Raw genomic sequence first — 20,675 nt, forward strand, 5'->3', positions numbered from 1 at the left:
ATTTACACATTATGAAGCATTCTTTTCCTGCTTTTGTTTATTCTTTTCTTTCTTTCTCTCTTTTTTCTTAAACAGAGTCTCGGGAGGACCTGGTTTCGAACTAGAGGTTCTCTGGCTTTGGTCTTCCCAGTTTATGCCATAACAGGCATGAAATCATGCTCAGAGGGAAGCAAATTCATATAGGAGCAGTTTGCATATGAAACATTTTATTTTTAAATAATGTTTTTTTCAAAGATTTATTTATTTATTGTGTATACAGTGTTCTGTCTGCATGTATGCCACCAGACCAGAAAAGGGCACCAGATCTCATTATAGATGGTTATGAACCACCATGTGGTCCTGGGAATTGAACTCAGGACCTCTGGAAGAGCAGGCAGTGCTCCTAACCTCTGAACCATCTCTCCAGCCCCCTATTTTATTTTATTTTGAGACAGGGTTTCTCTGTGTAGGACTGACTGCTCTGGAACTCACTCTGTAGACCAGGCTGTCCTCAAACTCACAGAGATCCACCTGCCTCTGCCTCCTGAGTGCTGGGATTAAAGGTGTGTGCCACCATCACCCAGCTAGGAAACATTTTTATAAAAGTATTATCTGTTCACTGGAGAAAAGTGAACGGGCCAGCGGAACAAAGTGAATAATGATCTTGGCAATCCCATGGCTTGCAGATAGCATATCCTTTTCTACATTTTTTCCCAGGAATTTGGAGTTTGTTTTGGCTGGGGAAGGAGCATTGAAGCTGTTTGTTTCTCTTCAGTTCACCGGAAAACTAATCTTTTTCTCTCTGGCTACAGAGACTGAAGCTGAGGAGAAACAAGAAGGAGGGAGAGAGGAAAGCCTGAGTGTGTGGGAGTAGCTGGAGAAACAGTTCTGAAGCCGGTTCCCTGCCAGAACTTTAGAGACAGTGTAGCACCCACGCTCTGTCCGCGTGTAGCTTAGAGGAATTATCAATATGAAAAGGGGGATTTCAGGGCTGGGGAGATGTGCCTATCTAGCTTCCAAGTATGAGGCAGGAAATGCCTTCCTCCCTATGGAAGTGAAATAATAATTGAGCAAGATAATGGGTAATTCCGTAATGACAGAATGCATGTTGTTATTTAGAGGTGTCTAGCTTGAGGAGACAGAGGAACTAGAAGTCATGAGCTTAGCTCACCAACCACATCAGCTTCTAGTCCCCATGCGGTTGGAACTGCTTTCCAATTTCTGTCTACCAAGCCTCACTGAGAGCTCCCTGAAGGGACGTTGGCAGGGAGGTCTAGGTTCTGGATTGTGAAGAATGAGAAGGTGGAATTTGCCCCGAGGCTCTCCACTGATTCTAAACCAAGTGTAGCCTGTATCCCGCGGAGGCTGGCTGCGTCCCAATCCCGCTAAGGGAAGTCACTTTCTGATTTTTGGTATCTCCTTGTTATAGCAGGAGACCTGGATGGTTCCAGGCTAGAAAACGTCTTACCAACATACAAACTAGGAGAGGATTTGGGGATGACCAAGGAAGGCGGTACACTCCACTCCCCACCCGAGTTAGCGAGCCGAGTGAGAGGGACCCCGAGAAAGTCATCCCAAATCCTTATCTTCTTTCCCAGGATACTGAACCAATCATGAGCGTGAAGTAGAAGGGTCAATAACTCAGGGGTTTCAAATAAGGAATTTTATTTAACCTTTCGTGTCCTGACAGTCAGTCTTCCCCAGGGCCTTGGAGTGTTTTCCTTTAGGAAGCAGACTTTGGAAGGGAGTGGACGGCCGCCAGCTCCGCACTCATCTGCGCCTGCGGGGCCCACGAGCAGCTTTCTTTTCTCCCCGGCGCCTTCGAGTGGGGACAGGAGGAGCAGCAGGAGTTGGGGGTCTAGGGACAGGGCCGGGTGCCGAGCGGACTGCGCCACCTTGGGCAGGCTTGTAGATCAAATGGAAGATGAAGGCATTGCAGTACCTGCAGTGAGGGCGTGGTCAGGGGCAGGGCCGGGCCTCCCAGTAGGCGAGCTTAGGGCACAGATCCAGGGCTAGGTGCAGTAAGACAAGAGCAGCTAGGGGGTTAAAGGACCTGCCGCGAGGCCTGTCGCCTGAGTTCGAGCCCCAGAAAAAAAATAAAGAAGCAACAGAGTCTTTATAGGAGCAGGGCGAGGAGTTGAGAGTTGAGAAGGCTCTAAAAGGTGGTTTGTGTTGGGGTTGTCCAAATCAGCAAAGACAGTAAGAGGACAGAGATGGAGGGTTGTAAGATTGGGGCGAAGAGAACCTTTTAGGCTTACAGAGTATATAAATCGCGGATCAGAGGGCTTTAGGCCGCCATGGACCCTTACCAGGGCATGCAGTTGTCAGCAGCTCTGAGGCGGAATGGGGAGCGGAAGGGGTTGGGCTGTGGAGAGCTGGTGCCCCCTCCGGTGGCCACCGCCATGGTCTGATCGTCCATCACACAGCCGTACTCACTGCTCTCCGTGAAGAAAGCTGGCACTCGGAGAGACTGAGGTTTGGGTGGGCTCTCAGACACTCCCTGGGAGGCTCCCTCACCCAGATACATCCCAAGCCCCACCCTCCCCGATAGATAAAGTCCCAGAAGAGACGGGATGCTGGAGAGGTACTCCCCAAGTCTGTGGAGCAGTTAAGGGGTGGGTGAGCCCAGTCCTTTAGAGAAGGGAAGGAGCTGGGTGAGTGAGATTATCCACCTGTAGTCGAGGCAGAGAGCTTAGCCATGTGTCCTTGAGACCAAAGCCAGAGTTAAATCCTAACGAGAGAGGATGACAATGGTGACCACAGTGTCCTTCTTTTACTTTCCCCAAATCCCTGCCCTTGAGCCCCAGGCTCTTACCAATAACCAGGTCAGGCTTGGGTCCCTGGAGCAGGTGATAGGGCCGCGTGGACACCCTGATTTGCAGGTCCCTTCGCCCTCCCTTCTCCTTAGTCCCAGAGTTGAGCCGTGCAGATGCCCCAGAATTAGGACGCACAGACACCTCAGGGCCATCCTGTGTGGCCGGGAGTGGGGTGGGAAAGCCACTGAAAGTCTGGGTAATGGGAGGGAGCCCCAGGAAGAGCAGAGGAAGGTAGAGGGGAAGGGGAGGGTCCCACCAGGCTACCAGAGAGAGGGCTGGAGAAGTGGGGCTTCCTCTAGCTCTCACCCTCTGCATAGTAAAATGCTGCTGGTCACTCTCAGGTGGTAGGCTGTCACCCACAAACTGTAGCTCCAGGGCCACGTGAGGGAGAAGCACCAAGAGCTCCTTAGAGACAGAGAGAAGGTCAGTCCAGGGTTCCACCCTATGACCACACCTGTCTTTTCAACACACCCTCTCTGAGTGGGGACGTTACCCAAAACACCATGACAAGATCAAATTCCTTCCCGGCCTCCACCACGTGGATCTTCAGCGACTGCTTGTTCTGAATGTTGAGCTCAGGAACTGGTGAGAAGTCCACTTATTAAAGATGGGGGGGGCACCCTTGCTGCCAACCCCACCCCCAGCCTCCTGTCCTGTCTGCGCTCCTTACAGGACTGGGGTACCAGGTGGGTGATGACATAGTACACGGTCAGTGGGTAGGTAAGAAGCACAGCCATGGGGGAGTCCAGGCTAAGGCCCCGCCACGTGTAGTAATCCTGCCATGAACCTGGGGAGAGAGTCTTAACGGGGGGCCTGATCCCAGACCTGGGCTTCAATCTTTAATGCGCCGTGCCCCCTCAGGCACCAGGTTTCTGTCTGCCACCCTGTGCAGGATCTCTGTCCCAACTCCTACAGGACCCCTCCAGCTCACCCAAGAGGCTCTTAGGTGGGTCTAGAGGCACCGGAGGCATCAGGGCAGGTCCGTCTCCCTGCAAGAGCTGGTAAGGATCACCTGAGCGGATGAGAAGCAGCGCCTAAGAGCTGTAAACCCCTACCAGCCTCATCTCCCCACCCCTCCCAGAAGACCTGTACACCCTGAAGGCCTGAAGCTGTAGCAGGATTGGAGTTAGCCTAGGGACAGGGTTATTGGATGAATCAGACAAAAATGACTCCTTTGATGTCTGTGGAAAGGCTTAAAATAATCCTAACAGGGTCAGTACAGGGGCGGTAATAACCCTATTAGGATTTTGTGTATAGGCCTAATGTGTATATGGAGGGGTTAGGGGACTGGTCCACTCCCCCAGCCCTCCCCACAACCTTCCCTCTAGTCCATTCCCGGCAAAAGGCCCCACATACCATTGAGAAGGTGGCTGAGCGATGATGTGCTGCCCCAAGGGCTCCTGGGGGTGCCAGGCCCTGGAATCAGCATGCTGAGCTGGGTCCAATAGCCACGAGTAAGGCCTCGAGAGGCCAGGAAAGCCTCTTTGTTAAAGGTCTCACTGGTCACCTCTGCAGGAGAAGGGAGGGACGGTTGAGGACCTGGTGGCTCAGCTCCAGGACTTTAGCTGTCCTCTGCTATCCCTAAGGACCTTGATTTTTGGGCCTGGTTTTATCTAGGGAGGAAATTTTCCTTTCTGAGTGTCCAGCATGTTCCAGACATGCACCGAGAGTTTACACAACCCTTGAAATAATTAAATGTGGTTTTATATTTGCTAGTGTTCCTTTTTTACAGATGATGGAACTTGAGGTTTTTTTTTTTTTATATTTATTTATTTATTATGTATACTATATTCTGTCTGTATGTATGTCTGCAGGCCAGAAGAGGGCACCAGACCTCATTACAGATGGTTGTGAGCCACCATGTGGTTGCCGGGAATTGAACTCAGGACCTTTGGAAGAGCAGGCAATGCTCTTCCCCTCTGAGCCATCTCTCCAGCCCTGTTTTTTTTTTTTTTTAATTTTAAGACAGGATCTCATTGCAGCACAGGCTGACTTTAAATTGTTTATGTAGCAGAGGATGGCTTTGAACCCCTGACCCTTCTGTCTCCACCTTCCAAATGCTGCCATTACAGGTATGCCCCATCAGAGGCAGCTCTTGTTTTGTCTTGGTTTTGAAACAAGGTGTCATATAGCCCAGGGTGGCCTGGAACATGAGATCCTCCTCTCTCGGCCTCCCAAGTGCTAGGAATGTGCTACCATGCCTGGCTTAAGTGAACTGTTTGAGGTCACATGGCTAGACGGTGGTAGAGGTGAACAGCAAGCATTTGAACTGATGCCTCAGCTGCCCTGATCTCTCCCTGGATCAGTTATTCTGCCTCAGCTGCTCTGGTCCCTAACACCCAATGCACAGCACCAACTCTTCTTCCAAGGATGCAGACTTCAGCCAAACACTCATTCTTCAGGCCCTGGACCCAGTCCCAAAGACCTGGTCCCAGGATCCCCTCCCTGCCACTTTGACCTCCTTAGGATACCTGCAGTATAGGTGAAAGGCAGACTTGCCAGTTCCCCTGTTCGCTCCATAAAACCGGCAAGTCTCGGGCACCAAAATCTGTGGCTCACATCATCTGGGCATCGCCGCCAATCAGCCTGGAGACAAGCCTCTCCACAGTATAAGACAGCACTGCACTGGGGACTGGGGAAACAGGGGTAATTGGCACCCCCTTCATGGATCCTGTGGGCTATAATCTGTCCATATACCACTCAGCCTGTTTGTATTGCATCCTGTAGCTAATTGCTCATAACTTGTTTTTCCTATTCCTTCCTACCTTCCTGGTCCTCCTTCTGCCTGCCTGCTTGGGACCCCCACTGGCCCGGCTTGCCTTTCTACGTGGTTGTCTAACTGCTGGAGTCTTCCGTTGACTCCAGCCTTGGGGATGCTCACCAGGGTGTCAACTTCACTTCGAAGCTGTGCTTGTGACAAACATGGCAAGTTCGAGCCCGAAGGGAGGCAAAAGTAAAGCCTGGCCGAGGACCCCATGTTCTCATTGGGGTCTTTGCTAACTTCACACCCAGCCTTGGGACAAGGCTCTCCAGGTCTCTGCATGGGGATACAGGTGGCATCAGGCTAAAAGGGCTCAGGAGTTTCCACACCTTTCCACCCTCTGATCCCAGGTATTTGTACCGATGCAGGTGGGCGTCTCCCACAGTAAGCTGTCGGGGCTTTCGGGGGTCCCCAGAGCCCATAGGGCAGGCCATGCTGTGGCAAAGGAGAGCATAGGCCCGAGGAGCAAGATTCTCAGCCCCTGGGCTCTGGCCCACACGCTTGTGGGTTCCATCCATTAGCAGATCAATGCCCAAGATGGTGCCATGCTCATCGGTCACCAGCAAAAGACAAGAGAGGTGCAGGGGTGCAGTCTCTGCGGAAAGAGGGAACATTTGGGCGAGAGAGAAGGGGGCAGATATCACAGTCAGATAGACCAAGTTTAGATGTCTTGAGGGGACAGACAACTTCAATGAGTAGAAAGGACTAGATAAAAGAGGCAGTCCCCATGTAAAGGGGGCAACTGCTATACGGAGGCAGGATGTAAGAAACATGGGCACCTTATCAAAATCTGGATTTCTCTTTCTTTAGATTTATTTTCATTTTAGCATATGGGTGTTTTCTCCACATGCATGTCTGTATATCACATGCGTGCAGTGCCTGCAGAAGGCAGAAGAGGGTGTTGGATGCCCTTGAAATGGAGTTACAGAAGGTAGTTAGCCACCATGTGGTTGCTGGGGATTGAACCTGGACTCTGTGGAAGAGCAGTCAATGCTCTTAACCTCTAAACCACCTCTCCAGGCCTAGAACCTCGATTTTTCTTAAGATGCAAGGTCTCTGGACTTTCATTCTTTACAGTGCTTAGATGTTGGTTCAAAAATTTTTTTTTTTAAAAAAAACACATTGTGGCAGATGAACTTTGGGCAACAGATTTGCATGAAAGTTAACAGCCTGTGACTCCTAGTCGGTTGAGAGACATGGGAGGAGTTCAGAAAGGTGTCTGGACAGGGGACAAGGCGGGGCCACCCCGGGTTCTCACCACTCCTCCGTCCTTTCCTCTTTTCAGGTGCCTTCTCAGTTTCTCCTCTATCCTCCCGGCAGCCATCATCACAGCTTGCCTCTTGCTGGGTCACCTCTGACTCGGCTGGTGGCTTTGCTTCTTGGGGGGATTCCCTGCTGGAAGGGGCTGGCTCCCCACCCTCCTGTGGTTCTGCCTTCTCTGTGCCTGAGCTCCCTTTTCCATCCTCTTCTTCATCTTCTTCCTCCTCCCCTTCTTCCCCATCCTCCAGGCTGACAAAACTGACATAAGGGCTCAGGTCTCTCAGGCGGAGCGGAGGCTCATCTCCCAGGAGCCGGGAAGCCCCCAGGCCCGGCCCGGGACCTGGCTCTGCACCTTGCCCCAAGCTGATGCCCACACTACGGTTTGGTAAGACGTGGAGCACCCAGAGGGCAGGGTCCTGGGGCAGCCTCCTTATCTGACCCTCCAGTTGACGCCATCGGCCCTCAAGGCTGGTCCCCATGGTCCCTTTCTCTGCCACGAACTTGCGGAACCAGCCAAAGAGAAGAGCAGCGAAATCAAGGAACTCATCCCGGTATCCAGACACAAACTCCATGTCTTCAGATGCACAGGGCCTGGACCCAGACTGAGAAGAAAGGGCTGTATGGTAGCGGTCAGGAGCGGGGGTAATGATGAGGGTCCGTGCTGGGTCACCAAAGGGAGAAGGGTGTGGGCTTGAGGTAAAATCTATGGAGAAGTATTAGGAGCTGAGAATAGGGTTTGCAGGGATAAGGACGGGGGGGGGGAGTTAGATTGGAAAGTGGATATTTAGGGTTAAAGGTGAGAACTCAAGGATGAAATCATAGTTGGGGCACAAAACTCAATGACTCAAATCCTAAAGTGAGATTTGAATTCAAAGACGGAGAGGTAAGGCTAATCCTACGGGAAAAGCCTTGCTGAGAAGGGGAAAATGTGGGGTCTGTTGGTCAATGGGAAATAGAAGTGAGAATTAAGAACTGAGGCATCTTTTGGGCCAGGATCAGTTTGATGTGAGCCCCTGTAAACCTAACCCCTTTCCGGCGGCTCCTCTCCTCCGGTACGTGCAGCCGCCACCACTTTTTGAAGGTAAATACCTCGTGCTGGTGGACTGTCGTGATGTCAGGGCTGCCCGAGCCCACTGCTCAGAACTCGGATGGCACCCAGCCAGTGCATGCGCACTCCCACGGGCCTGGTGACTTACTAGACTGCTTCACCTTGGCCATGTGACTGGATCCCACTGTGACCCAGCGGACCAGGGAAGTGAAAGCATCTTGGAACCAGAGGGAGATCTAGCAGGTCATCACTTTACAAACCACCAGACAGACGGGCGACCGCCGGAGAGGACTGACATCCCCGAACCCAAGCGAGTCATTCTTCCGGAGCCACCGCTTGCCCTCTCAGGTTCCTCTGGCTCCATAGCCCGAACTTTCTTTCGGTTTTGTCAGTCTTGGCTGTCCCCACGACTGACTGGCCGTGAGTCTGGAAACGGGTGAAGGAGCTCCGCCTTCGGGAATTCCCCAACGTGGGCGCTGGGTGCTGCGTAGGCTCCGGGCACTGACCCCACGGTTGGTTCGGGACCGCGCGAGGGGAGCAGCGGCACCTCCACCGCGCGCCCTCTCCCCGCCTGAGCTTGGCACCGACAGCAGCGCCTCCGCAGAACCTCGGGCAGCCGGGGAATCAGCTGGATGTCGGCTAAGTGGCCTGGCGGCAACAAGCTCCGCTAAGCCCGGAGATGAGGCAGGGCTTCGGACCCCTGCCCCTAGTGCCCTTTCTCTACTTGCTGGCTCTGCTGACCCCGCCAGGTTAGTCAGGGGGCGGGATTGGGGCCAGAACGGAAACTGTGGAGGGGCACAAGAACGGAGGGATTAAGAACTCAGCCCAGAGCTGCCAAAGGCAGCAGCCGGGAATAGGGGAAGGCTGTCTGCGGTTGGACTGGGACTGGGGACACCTGGACCCAGGTGGCATTACACTGGGGTGGAAGGTAGATCTGGCGGGTAGGGGAAGTTGAGTGCGACAGAGGAGTTGGAAGCCAACTCAGGACCAGGGTTAATCCCTCGTTCCCCTTTAGGTGATGGTAACCAGGGGAGTGTCACTGGAAGCTGTTCCTGTGAAAAAACAATTCCTCCTGAGAAAGTGGTACCGGCTACTAGCTTGAATTATATCCGACAACGCCTGCAAAAATACGATCACTGTCCAGGAATCACCAGGTACCGTCTTGTCTGTCGGTGTGTCGTCCCCGCCCCCCTCCCCCAGGGGAATTATAGGACCACCAACCTGAACACCAGGTCCGGGTGGGAAAGCCTAGTTCCTCCCCAGTTTCACTTATCTGGGGATTTCCAGCCCTAGTGGAGCTCACCTTGGGGGTGACTTCACACCTTTGGAATGAGGAAAAGTAGGGAGGGGAAGGAGTGGCCATGGGAGACTAGATTAATCCTCTTGCAGGTTCTGGTTAACGAAGTCCGGGAAGTCCTTGACTGTGTGTGGGGACAGCCGGGAACAGTGGGTCCTTGATTTGGTAAAGTGCGTTGACAGCAAAGGTGAGAACCTCTTGGGTCCTCCGGTGGGCTACAATTCCCTTTGCCTCTGCCACACAGCACTTTGCTATTTGAAACCTCTTAGCGCTGGCTGAAGTACTTTCACTTACCTCTGTATCATCTGTATCGTTACCCTCATCTTCTTCCCTCTGTCATTTTGTTCTGCCACATCTGCCATTACTTAATACTTTCTTTTTTTACGTCATTTATTTATTTTTATTTCGTATGCATTCACATATTGGGTACATGTATGTCTCTGTGAAGGTGTTGCATCCCTTAAAACTGGAGTTACAGGCAGTTATGAGCTGCCATGTGGGCGCTGGGAATTGAACCCAGGTCCTCTGGAAGAACAGCCAGTGCTCTTAACCACTGAGCCATCTCTCTAGCCCTACTTAGTATTTTCTTGAAGTCACTATTATAAAGTGTACTCGAGATTGGCCAAGCTAAATAAGAGCTCTACCACTGAGCTATCGTCCTGCTTTTTAAGCTGACCAGGATGGTCTTGAACTTGTTATCCTCCTGCCTCGACCTCTCTTGTATCTGGGATTACAGGTCTCTACAATAGGTTTGGCTTTTACTATTACATTTTAATTGAAATCACTTGAAGGTACTATTTTAATTTTCTCATATTTAATGATGAAAATAAACATCAAATTGAAATTTATCCAGGTGTGGTAATGCCCACCTTTAACCCCAACATTCTGGAAGGCAGAGGCAGGTGGATCTTTGTGAATCTGAGGTGGTGATGGTGGGGATGGTGGTGGTGGTGATGATGTTGATGGTGGTGGTGGTGTTGATGGTGGTGGTGGGGATGGGGATGGTGGTGATGGTGGTGGTGGTGATGGTGGTGATGGTGGTGGTGATGGTGGTGATGGTGGTAGTAGTGGTGGTGATGGTGGTGATGGTGGTAGTAGTGGTGGTGATGGTGGTGATGGTGGTGGTGGTGGTGGTGGTGGTGGTGATGGTGGAGGTGGTGGTGGTGATGGTGGTGATGGTGGTGGTGGTGATGGTGGTAGTAGTGGTGGTGGTGGTGGTGATGGTAGAGGTGGTGGTGGTGATGGTGGTGATGGTGGTGGTGGTAGTAGTGGTGGTGATGGTGGTGGTGGTGGTGATGGTGGTGATGGTGGTGGTGGTGGTGGTGGTGGTGATGGTGGTAGTAGTGGTGGTGATGGTGGTGATGGTGGTGATGGTGGTGGTGGTGGTGGTGGTGGTGATGGTGGTGATGGTGGTGGTGGTGGTGATGGTGGTGATGGTGGTGGTGGTGATGGTGGTGATGGTGGTGGTGGTAGTAGGGGTGGTGATGGTGGAGGTGGTGGTGGTGATGGTGGTGATGGTGGTGGTGGTGGTGATGGTGGTGGTGGTAGTAGTGGTGGTGATGGTGGTGATGGTGGTGATGGTGGTGGTGATGGTGGTGGTGGTGGTGGTGGTGATGGTGATGGTGGTAGTAGTGGTGGTGATGGTGGTGATGGTGGTGGTGGTAGTAGTGGTGGTGATGGTGGTGGTGGTGGTGATGGTGGTGGTGGTGATGGTGGTGGTGGTGACGGTGGTGATGGTGGTGGTGGTAGTAGTGGTGGTGATGGTGGTGATGGTGGTGATGGTAGTAGTGGTGGTGATGGTGGTGGTGATGGTGGTGATGGTGGTGGTGGTGGTGGTGGTGGTGGTGGTAGTAGTGGTGGTGATGGTGGTGATGGTGGTGATAGTGGTGATGGTGGTGATGGTGGTGGTGGTGGTGGTGGTAGTGGTGTGTGTATGTGTACAATGGCCTTGCCATGAAGATGGGTGAGGAAGACTCCAGCTATTCCAGCAGCCTGATCCTGTGTTTGTTTTCTCTCCAGAGTGTGGAAATGGCCATGGGAAGAGCCTGCACCACCAGGAGCATCTGCCTCACACTAACACCCAGATCCCTGTGGCCACCAAGGGGACACCTCCAGCCACAAGCACCCCTGCACAGATGCAGAGTACCCAGCAGTCCACTTTCCCATCTGGAGCACTGTCTTTGAACAGTGAGACCAGCGCTCTCACCTCAGGCTATGAAGGCACTGCTCTCACCTCAGGCTTTGACCCGGAAGCTAGACTGGAGGCTGAGGCAAATAAAAACCACCAAGAGGACAAACAGCAAGAAGGCAAACCAGGAGCTTCAGCTGGCAAAGCAGCCTTGGTGCCAGTGCTGTCCCTCCTGGCCATCGTTTTCCTTCTCACGGCAGCCATGGCCTACGTGCTGTGCCGAGACAGGCAGCGGAGAGATGCAGGTAAAAGAGACTCCTCACCTCCAGGGCCCTAGAGACGTCCTGGTAAGGGTCCTGCCCTGGTAGCGGGTAACAGAGGCGGACAGTAAGGCCGTCGGCACCAGGGGCCATGAGGGTCTTAGGGTTGACTAACATCTGGGAGTCTTGACTCCCGCTTCAGTTCACGTCTGCCTCAGTTCTCCTTCATCTCCCAGCTCACCCACCACTTTCTTTCTCCTCTCTAGATCTGCAGCTCCATTATACACTTGTGAACTCTAGTGTCTGAAGCAGGACTGGGGCTTTGGAGAGAAGACACGGGAGAGAGATGGCAGGCTGGGCTCCGTCAGTGAACTGGACCTTCGCTCGTTCTTTCACGTCATAAACCTGGGCAGCTTTGAGCTGTTGATTCTCAGTAAATTAGGGCAGATGTGGTGTATGTCTGCAGGGAGCTGCAGACATACACCACATCTGCCCTAATTTACTGCTGTACATAACGCATTTAGAAGTTTGTTTGCTTAGGGAGGATCTTACTTAGTCCAAGTCGGCCTCAAATTCCCTGTGTCTGAGGATGACCACTTACATAGTGCTGGATTACACACTTGCTAAACACTTTTTTTTAATGATTTAACTTTATGTGCATTGGTGTGAAGGTGTCAGATCTCGTGGAACTGCATTTTCAGACACTTGCGAGCTGCCATGTGGGTGCTGGGAATTGAACCCGGGTCCTCTGGAAGAGCAGTCAGTGTTCTTAGCCGCTGAGCCATCTCTCCAGCCCCAACACATTTTTTTTTTTGAGACAGTATTTTACTATTCTGCCCTGGCTGCCCTAGAACTCAGAAAGATCTGCCTGCCTCTGCAGTGTTGCGATTAAAGAGCTTCACCTGGCCCTTGGGAAATGTTTGTTTGTTTTTCTGGGGTTTTTTTTGAGACAAGATTTTCCTCTGTGTAACAGCCCTAGTTGTCCTAGAACTAGCTCTTGTAGACCAGGCCTTGAACTCACAGAGATCTGCTTGCTTCTGCCTCCAGATTGCTAGGATTAAAGGCGTGCCTAACCACCACCTGGCTTTGACTTGGTTTCTTGAGACAGGGTTCCTCTGTTTAACAGCTCTGGCTGTCCTGGAACTCACTCTATAGACCAGGCTTGGTCTCAAACTCACAGGGATCCACCTGCCTCTGCCTCTCGAGTGCTGGGAATAAGGTGTGCATCACTCTTAATGACTAATAACATGGGCAGCCCCACTGGCCCTGGTCCTCCCCCTGCTGCTAATAAAATGTAATACTCTAAACCATGTGGTCTAGAGGCGTGGCCCTTGGTAGAGTGCCTGTCTAGCATGCGTAAAGTTCGAAGTTCAACCCTCCCGCCACCAATAAATTAATTTTTTAAAATGTCTGCTTTTTACATTGTGTAACAATAAACTAGAAAATCTATGGTTTTAACTATAAAAAAAATGCTTTAGAATTAGTGGCTGAGGGCTGGAGGGAGGACTTAGCAGTTTAGAGCGATTGTTCTTGCAGATGACTCGTGTGGTGCTCACAATCACGTGGAACTCCAGGACCTGGGGACCTGACAACCCTCCTGGGACCTCCACAGGAACATTTTATACACACACACACATAAAGGTAAACCATTACACATAAATCTAAACAACTCTTTATTTAGAAGTATTGACTTCGGCAGACGCTGGCGTCAGTCTCCATCCCCTGAGAAGTGCTGATGGTGCTCTCAGGCCACAGGTTCCCCTCCACAAGGCTCAGCTCTTCTCCAGTCCCACACCAAAAGTCTAGGCTGTCTCGCAGCGCCGTGCTGATCCCGTGCTGATTCTGGGCGGGCTGGACTCACTTCCTCCATCTCTAGGCTCACTCATATTTACCCCAGAGAGAGAGCCTGACCTCACAGAAAAGTTACAGCTTTTATTATAACAGTTCCTGTTTTGTTTTTTTTCCAACAAAGAACATAACTTATCTTTTGTTTTGTTTTTATTGTTGTTGTTTTTCAAGACAGTGTGTCTCTGCAGCTTTGGAGCCTGTCCTGGAACTTGCTCCATAGATCTTGAACTCACAGAAATCCACCTGTCTCTGCCTCCCAAGTGCTGGGATTAAAGCTGTGCACCACCACCGGGCTCCATAATTTCTCTTTTTGAGGAAGGGTCTTGCTATGTACTTAGCCCAGATGAGTCTCAAACTGCAGCACTACCTCCCCTTCCCAAGTGCTGGGATTACAGATGTAAGCCACCATGCCTGCTTATGAGACTCGCTTTGTAGACCAGGCTGGCCTCAAACTCACAGAGATCCGCCTGCCTTTGTATCCTGAGTGCTGGGATTAAAGCCATGTGCCACCACCACCCGCTAAGAATACTTTTACTGGGGAGCTGGAGAGAATGTTCAGTGGTTAGGAGTGCTGACTGCTCTTCTAGAGGGTCCAGGTTCATTTCCCAGTACCCACATTGGCTAACTACCATCTGTAACTCCATTTCCAAGGGGAGTCAACGCCCTCTTCTGGCTTCCACAGGTACTGCATATATGTGGTGTACAGACATAAGAAAAAATAATCATACTTGTAAATCTTAAAAAAATATTTTTATTGGGCAAAGTCTTCTGGAACTCAAGGGCAGGGTGTGCATGAGGAAGTGGGTTTGGCAGTCGTCTCTGATCCCTGTCTGAGCTTGCATAATGGAAAGCAGGGCCATCTTGCTGGAGGAGCCAGGACAGGTCTGTGGGCAGACTTGGGCTTTAGAGTCTCCAGTTCTACTTTGTGCCCCATGGTCCTCGTCTGCCCTGACCAGTAGGGCATGTATGTATCGCTCTGCTCCCATCCTACCGGTCTCTGGGCTCTGTCCCAGGTGCAGGTCACACTGCACCATCCTGACTTAGCTCTCCAGCATCTGCTCACAGGTTCGCGCCACATCGCTGATCTTGAGGCGGGCATAGTCCACTCTCTTTAGCGCCATTTGGCAATCCTTCCTGGAGGAGTAGCTGGAGCCCTCGTGGGGCTGCCCTGTGGCCACCTACAGAACAATTACATGGATCAGAGGAGCCCTGCCTCTCTTGACCACCCCACAAGCAGGAACTCGTGGAACTGCATTTTCAGACACTTGCGAGCTGCCATGTGGGTGCTGGGAATTGAACCCGGGTCCTCTGGAAGAGCAGTCAGTGCTCTTAACCGCTGAGCCATCTCTCCAGCCCCAACACTTTTTTTTTTTTGAGACAGTATTTTACTATTCTGCCCTGGCTGCCCTAGAACTCAGAAAGATCTGCCTGCCTCTGCAGTGTTGGGATTAAAGAGCTTCACCTGGCCCTTGGGAAATGTTTGTTTGTTTTTCTGGGGTTTTTTTGAGACAAGGCTTCAGGTGTCTGAGCCCATTTCTTACCTGAGTTTGACCTACTCTAGCGTGTAGTAGCTCAGTGATCTAAGACAAACGACATAACCTCTGTGAACCTCATCTGTGAAATACGGACGACAGTTAGCACTTCCCAGGGTTGGAGGATAAGACACTGCAGAGTGCCCAGCACACCACAAATGTTAGTAAATAGGGTGGCTAGAGTAAGGGCTCTGGAAGCCGCCTAGTGCCTAGGAGTCCCTGTACTTGGTCCCCAAGCATATGGGGCCTCTCACACAACAGCATGCTAAGTTTCTGGGTACAAAGTTCAGTGGCTTCAGTTTTATTTTTTTGTTCCGTACTGGGGCCTCCTGTATGGTAGGCAAGTACCCTACTGTGGGGCCCAGCCCTCTTTTTTATCTACTGGGTCTAAACTGCCCAGACAAGTTTTGAACTTGTGATCCTCAGACCTCAGCCTCGTGAGTAGCTGAGATGACAGGCCTAAACCACCTTGTCTGGCTAGGTACTGTTTTTTTTATATTTATTTATTTATTATTATGTATACAATATTCTGTCTGTGTGTATGTCTGCAGGCACCAGACCTCATTACAGATGGTTGCGAGCCACCATGTGGTTGCCGGGAATTGAACTCAGGGCCTTTGGAAGAACAGGCAATGCTCTAAACCACTGAGCCATCCCTCCAGCCCTGGCTAGGTACTGTTTATACACCCTTGGCACTTTTTGTTTTGTTTTTCGAGACAGGGTTTCTCTGTGTAACAATCCTAGCTGTTCCGGAACTCGCTCTATAGACCAGACTGGCCTCAAACTCACAGAGATCCGCTTGCCTCTGCCTCCCTAGTGCTAGGATCAAAGGCGTACACCAACACCACCTGGCTGGCACTTCTAATCCCGAGCTTTTAGAGAACTAAACCAGCCCTGAAATGAAAATGCCTAAACCGGCATAAGAGGCAATCTTTTCTCATTTTACATACCAATCCCAATTCCCACTCCCTCCGTAAGAGGCAGTCTTTTTACTTATTTGTAAGAGGCAGTCTTATCCAGCAAAAACTCAGGGAATCCCTAAGGCTAGGGCGGAGGTGGAGCGCTGGGGTCCCCGCCCAGCACCTTCTAAACACACCCACCTGGGTTAGGTAGCGGATCTGAGCCGACAGCTCCGCCTCCACGTGCTGCACAGAAGCGGTGAAGGCTGCCGCCTGCCGGTCTAGAAGCCGCTCGTTAGTTTTCTCCTTGGACAGTTCCAGGATCGCCGTTCCTGCAGGGCGGGGAGAGGGCGGCGTTCGACTGAGCTGGAGACGTCGCCCCGCCCAGGACTAGCACCCAGGTCCCGCCCACACCGCGCGCGGAGTCCGGGCCGGCTCTCAGCTCCGCTCCTCACTCCCCGAACCTGCGTTCTGGAGAATGGCTCCGATTTCGCGCTCGATGTCCTCCAGGGCGCGCAGCCGCTCGTTCGCCAGGCTGTAGGTAGCCATGGTTCCTGTGGAAAGTCCCACAGGCCGTCTTTTCCGAGGTGTCCAACCAAGGCCCGGAAATGCCTGCTAGTGTGCGCCTGCGCAGAGACCACCGTAGCGAACACTACAATTCCCGAGATGCTCAGTGCGGCCTCGCCCTTCCGGGTCCACCTGGTCTAGACTAGCGGGGCTCTGGTGCCAGGCCGGATCGCGGGTGGGAAGAGGCGGTATTGGCTTTTTTGTTTTCTGACAGGGTCTCACTGTAGACCTAGCTGACCTGGAACTCACAGAGATGAAGATACTCTAAAGAGACACTTGTGTCTCTTAATTCTATCAGACTTCAAACAATGGACTCCAAAGAAATGGGTATTTTCCTAGGAATCTCATGCTGGGAGAAGGAAAGAGCATCAGCCAGAGCGGGGGACTTGACTTCCAGGAAGATTTCACACAGTTCTAACACCTTGCAGATCACTCTACGGAATTAGCCCAGACAATGGTGAGGCAGTGGCGGATGTGAGCACCCATGACTGGGATTGCTTAGAAGTAGACATCCTTGGTCCTCTAAACTCCGAGGTTACGTCAGAACCCTCAGGCTGACTTGAGGGGTCTCTTTGTCCCTCTTCCCCGGGTTGCCACGTTAAGTAAGTTTCCTTTCTCGGCACTCTTAATTTGGCTCTTTTTAATTGGCGTATTGTGCCCAGACATGATTTAAGCACAAGTTTTGCACATCCCTCCCCCCGACACCTACCCCCACCCCCGCAAGTTGAATAACAATGCTTCTGCTTCCCGAATACTTGGATTAAAGGTGTGAGCCACCACTAAAACAGCCTGTGACCAAAGCCGTTCAGACCTGTCAGATTTAATTGACACTGGAGAACTTACTGAGTTCATAAGATTAAGCATTGGTCCTGTGCCAGGTGAGGATGGTGGAAATTCTAGTGTGTTCCTCCATACTGTGTAGTCATGGACCTTTTGCTGGCCAGCCTCTCCCAAGGAAAGCTTGACTTGAAGTGTAAGCTGTTCTCCCTAAAGCTTCATCCTGATCCTGAGCCCAGCTGGTTCTCGGGTCCTGGTTCCTTCCTCCCTCCTTTCTATCTCTGATTGCCAATTAGGCGCTAGGCTCTAGGGAAAGAAAAGCAAACGAGATGTTCTCTCATTCCAGTGTTTTGTTAGCGCAGGTGCAAAGCTTTTTTTAAAAAAATATATATTTATTTATTTATGAATATGGGTGTTTTGCCTGCATGTATGTCTGTTCACCATGTGCATGCATTATCCATGGAAATCAGAGAGAGCATAGATTCTCTAGAACCAGAGTAATTGACAGTTCTGAACCACCATGTGGTGCTGGGAATCGAACCAGGGTCCTCTGAAAGATTAGCCAGTGCCCTTAACCACTGAGCTTTTCCTTCAGTCCCAGAAAAAGGATTCTTGGAGGAGGTGGTTTTTGAAGTGAATTCTAAAGGGCTGTTGAGGTGGATGGGAGGTTGTAGTGGGAAAGGGGACAGTATCCTCCAAGAGATGGGACTGTGAAAGGCCTGGTACGGTTAGAGTCCAGTAAAAAGTTCCATTTCTGTGGAGTGAGCGGAATGTTATTGGTGGTGATGAGGGGTGACATGAAGCGGAAATAGGGAGATCAGGAAAAGACTCAGAAGCTAAGAAATGCATCCTGGGGTACACAAAGAAGGCTTGAGCTGCTGGGAGCACCGGCTGCTCTTGCAGAAGACCTGAATTCAGCTCCCAGCATCTACGTCAGGCGGCTCATAATTGCTTCTAGCTCCAGCTCCAGGAAATTGGATGTCCTCGTCTGGCTTCCATGCAGGTACCTGCACACATATGGCTCGCACACACACACACACACACACACACACACACGCACACACACACACACACACACACCAAAGTAAAAAGGTGGAGGGTGGATAATGGAGGAGTGGGTATGAATATAATAAAAATACATTGTATGATAGTCTCCAAAAAATTAATAAAAATATTGTTAAAAATGAAAGAAATTCTAATCTCTGTGAGTTCGAGGCCAGCCTGGTCTACCAAGCAAGCGAGTTCCAGGACAGCCAGAGCTATTATACAAAGAGACCCTGACTCGAAAGACCAAAAAAGAAAAGAAAAGAAATTCTAAACGTATTTTGGAGCCTTTGAAGAAAGTGTGTCATGACCAGATTTATTTTTTTTTTAAGAGTACTCTTGAGACTTACAGAGGTCAAGAATGAAAATATTGCTGGTTGTGGGTGTGGTGGTGGCCCATGTCTTTAATCCCAGCACTATGGAGGCAGAAGCAGGTGGATCTCTGTGAACTTGGGACCAGCCTGGTCTACATATCAAGCCAGGGCCACATGGTGAACAGAGATGGAAGTAAATAGTTCCATGGTAGCGCACTCGCCTGCTACGCAGGAAGTCCTGAAAGCAACACCCGGAAGAGCCTGAGGAGCAACAGTAATAGTAACAGATGCAGTTTGCAAAGGGTTAAATAGCACATGAATGACAGACGGCTCAGTCACACTTGATGGACATGGTGAACGTTCCTAAGATCCGCCGAACTTTCTCCAAGAAATGTGGCAAAGACCAACCCCACAAAGTGACCCAGTACAAGAAGGGCAAAGATTCTTTGTATGCCCAGGGAAAGCGGCGTTATGACTGGAAACAGAGTGGCTATGGTGGGCAGACTAAGCCTATTTTCCGCAAAAAGGCGAAAACTACAAAGAAGATTGTGCTGAGACTGGAATGTGTGGAGCCCAACTGCAGATCGAAGAGGATGCTGGCTATTAAGAGATGCAAGCATTTTGAACTGGGTGGTGATAAGAAGAGAAAGGGCCAAGTGATCCAGTTCTAGGCTGACCTTGTTATGAAGACAATAAAATCATGAGCTTTCACTCAAAAAAAATTGTTCTTTCCTAGAGCCTAATAAAATGACAAAGATTTTTTTAATTTAAATTACATTTATTTACTGTGTGTGTGAGAGAGAGAGCAAGAATTCACAAACAGGTGTGTCTGCCTGCCACGGTGCTCATGTGGTGAGCAGAGACCACTAGGAAAGAGTTCTCTCTATCATGTGGGCTCTGGAACTTGAGCTGAAGCTGTTGGGCTTGGTGGTAACACCTTCAACAATCATGATGTTTTAAGGGCAGTTGGTAGAGGATTTGCCGAGCCTGCACGAAGCCCTGGGCTTGACTTCCAGCACTTCATAGAACTGGGTATGTGTGGAGTGTGCCTGTAATCTGAGCACTGAGCAGGTAGAAGTGAGAGAATCAGAAGTTCAAGATCATCCTTGGCTTGCTTCACAGCAAGCTCAAAACCAGCCTGAGCTTAGACCCTAACTTGAGGGAGATAAAGAAGACTGAGGAGATGGCTCAATTGGACAGGTGCTTGCTATGCAAGCCTGTGAGGACCTGAGTTTGGCTCTCCAGAACCCATGGAAAAGCCCGGTCAGTGGTGTCTGTCTGTAACCCTGGTGATTCAGGGGTAGAGACAATCCCAAGGCCTTGCTTGCAGGTCAGTCTAGTCAAAATGGTGGTCTCCATGTTCAATGAGAGACTTGAACTTCTGACCCTCTTGCCTCTGCCTACCAGGTGCTAGGGTCATACACATGGCCAACTCGTAGAGATACATCTACCTGCCTCTACGTCCAAAGTGCTGGGATTAAAGGCATGCACCACTCTACCTTCCTCTACGTCCAAAGTGCTGGGATTAAAGGCACACACCACCATGCCTGACCCTCTGTCATTTTTGCCCCTTCAGTTGTACCCAGGTGCCCACCAAGGCAAAAACCCTGTTTTCCATTTCCAACAAATAAGTCTCCAAGACCTTGGAAGAAAAATTGGGGAACTCTTCATGCAAATAAAGTAAATGAAGAGAGAGAGAGAGAGAGAGAGAGAGAGAGAGAGAGAGAGAGAGAGAGAATAAATGTAGACAAGAAAAAGCAATTGAGAAGTAGCCCAGTAGGCTTAAATTCTAGATGTGATCACAGGAATGAAGAGGAAAAAGAACTGTTCTGGATGTAAGAGCCCAGTGTCACCATGGAGGAAAACAGATCCATGTATCATGACACCAGGCTCAACAAAAAGGACTCAGGGAAGCTTCCAGAGAGAAAGAAAACTATCTGCCAGTGCTCGGCCTGGTATAGGGCCTCTTAAAGTGACACCCATTCCTAAGAGAAGGGCAGGACTTCAACATTTGAGGCAGGGCTGATTCCAAATCCAGAATTCCACACCCCAGCTACTTTAGGGTGAAAGCTAAATAAAAATGCAAGAATTGCATTTTTCTCAGTGAAATTTTAAATTTATTCTCTCTTAAAACAGGTGCAGGCA

The 20,675-nt window shown here is 50.7% G+C and overlaps 4 protein-coding genes across 8 annotated transcripts; 2 read left to right on the forward strand and 2 right to left on the reverse strand.

Moving 5' to 3' along the window:
- Window positions 1-1,665: 1,665 nt before the first annotated feature.
- Zmynd15 (zinc finger MYND-type containing 15) lies at window positions 1,666-7,500 on the reverse strand. Of its 3 annotated transcripts, XM_075991902.1 has the most exons (13): window positions 6,815-7,500; window positions 5,917-6,151; window positions 5,677-5,832; window positions 5,267-5,427; window positions 4,152-4,304; window positions 3,727-3,807; window positions 3,466-3,582; window positions 3,289-3,377; window positions 3,102-3,200; window positions 2,795-2,948; window positions 2,652-2,710; window positions 2,289-2,449; window positions 1,666-1,921 (listed from the first exon to the last, which is right to left on the reverse strand). In XM_075991902.1, exons 1-13 carry the CDS (start codon window positions 7,386-7,388, stop codon window positions 1,750-1,752), a joined length of 2,211 nt encoding a protein of 736 aa, XP_075848017.1. In that variant the 5' UTR covers window positions 7,389-7,500; the 3' UTR covers window positions 1,666-1,749. The 3 variants fall into 3 exon arrangements, with proteins under 3 accessions (XP_075848017.1, XP_075848018.1, XP_075848016.1); XM_075991903.1 differs by lacking the exon at window positions 3,466-3,582; XM_075991901.1 differs by having other exon boundaries at window positions 2,652-2,948.
- Window positions 7,501-7,982: 482 nt separating this feature from the next.
- On the forward strand, window positions 7,983-12,960 carry Cxcl16 (C-X-C motif chemokine ligand 16). Its single transcript, XM_075991904.1, has 5 exons — window positions 7,983-8,613; window positions 8,880-9,018; window positions 9,254-9,348; window positions 11,181-11,594; window positions 11,816-12,960. The coding sequence occupies exons 1-5, from the start codon at window positions 8,544-8,546 to the stop codon at window positions 11,854-11,856; spliced, it is 759 nt and encodes a 252-aa protein (XP_075848019.1). The 5' UTR covers window positions 7,983-8,543; the 3' UTR covers window positions 11,857-12,960.
- A 1,165-nt stretch (window positions 12,961-14,125) lies between these two features.
- Window positions 14,126-16,426, reverse strand: Med11 (mediator complex subunit 11). Its single transcript, XM_075991905.1, has 3 exons — window positions 16,293-16,426; window positions 16,030-16,160; window positions 14,126-14,575 (listed from the first exon to the last, which is right to left on the reverse strand). The coding sequence occupies exons 1-3, from the start codon at window positions 16,375-16,377 to the stop codon at window positions 14,438-14,440; spliced, it is 354 nt and encodes a 117-aa protein (XP_075848020.1). The 5' UTR covers window positions 16,378-16,426; the 3' UTR covers window positions 14,126-14,437.
- On the forward strand, window positions 16,275-19,277 carry LOC142860528 (large ribosomal subunit protein eL42-like). Of its 3 annotated transcripts, none has more exons than XM_075991907.1 (2): window positions 16,275-16,365; window positions 18,549-19,277. In XM_075991907.1, exon 2 carries the CDS (start codon window positions 18,875-18,877, stop codon window positions 19,199-19,201), a length of 327 nt encoding a protein of 108 aa, XP_075848022.1. In that variant the 5' UTR covers window positions 16,275-16,365; window positions 18,549-18,874; the 3' UTR covers window positions 19,202-19,277. The 3 variants fall into 3 exon arrangements, with proteins under 3 accessions (XP_075848022.1, XP_075848021.1, XP_075848023.1); XM_075991906.1 differs by lacking the exon at window positions 16,275-16,365 and adding an exon at window positions 16,447-18,175; XM_075991908.1 differs by lacking the exon at window positions 16,275-16,365 and adding an exon at window positions 16,447-16,997.
- The last annotated feature ends 1,398 nt before the right edge of the window (window positions 19,278-20,675 follow it).

The sequence above is a fragment of the Microtus pennsylvanicus genome, chromosome 11 (genome assembly GCF_037038515.1).
Source record: "Microtus pennsylvanicus isolate mMicPen1 chromosome 11, mMicPen1.hap1, whole genome shotgun sequence".
NCBI lineage: Eukaryota > Metazoa > Chordata > Mammalia > Rodentia > Cricetidae > Microtus > Microtus pennsylvanicus.

Excerpts from the sequence above, each read along its gene's own strand:
- Zmynd15 (XM_075991901.1), bottom strand. The coding sequence starts at position 7,388 with ATGGAGTTTGTGTCTGGATACCGGGATGAGTTCCTTGATTTCGCTGCT. Across the intron at positions 4,305-5,266 it reads GCCTTTCACCTATACTGCAG|AGGTGACCAGTGAGACCTTT; the intron begins GTATCCTAAGGA and ends CTTCTCCTGCAG. Across the intron at positions 1,922-2,288 it reads GCTGACAACTGCATGCCCTG|GTACTGCAATGCCTTCATCT; the intron begins GTAAGGGTCCAT and ends CCCTCACTGCAG.
- Med11 (XM_075991905.1), bottom strand. The coding sequence starts at position 16,377 with ATGGCTACCTACAGCCTGGCGAACGAGCGGCTGCGCGCCCTGGAGGAC. Across the intron at positions 16,161-16,292 it reads AGCCATTCTCCAGAACGCAG|GAACGGCGATCCTGGAACTG; the intron begins GTTCGGGGAGTG and ends CCCGCCCTGCAG. Across the intron at positions 14,576-16,029 it reads AGATCCGCTACCTAACCCAG|GTGGCCACAGGGCAGCCCCA; the intron begins GTGGGTGTGTTT and ends ATTGTTCTGTAG.
- LOC142860528 (XM_075991907.1), top strand. The coding sequence starts at position 18,875 with ATGGACATGGTGAACGTTCCTAAGATCCGCCGAACTTTCTCCAAGAAA.
- Cxcl16 (XM_075991904.1), top strand. The coding sequence starts at position 8,544 with ATGAGGCAGGGCTTCGGACCCCTGCCCCTAGTGCCCTTTCTCTACTTG. Across the intron at positions 9,019-9,253 it reads CACTGTCCAGGAATCACCAG|GTTCTGGTTAACGAAGTCCG; the intron begins GTACCGTCTTGT and ends ATCCTCTTGCAG. Across the intron at positions 9,349-11,180 it reads AAAGTGCGTTGACAGCAAAG|AGTGTGGAAATGGCCATGGG; the intron begins GTGAGAACCTCT and ends TTTTCTCTCCAG.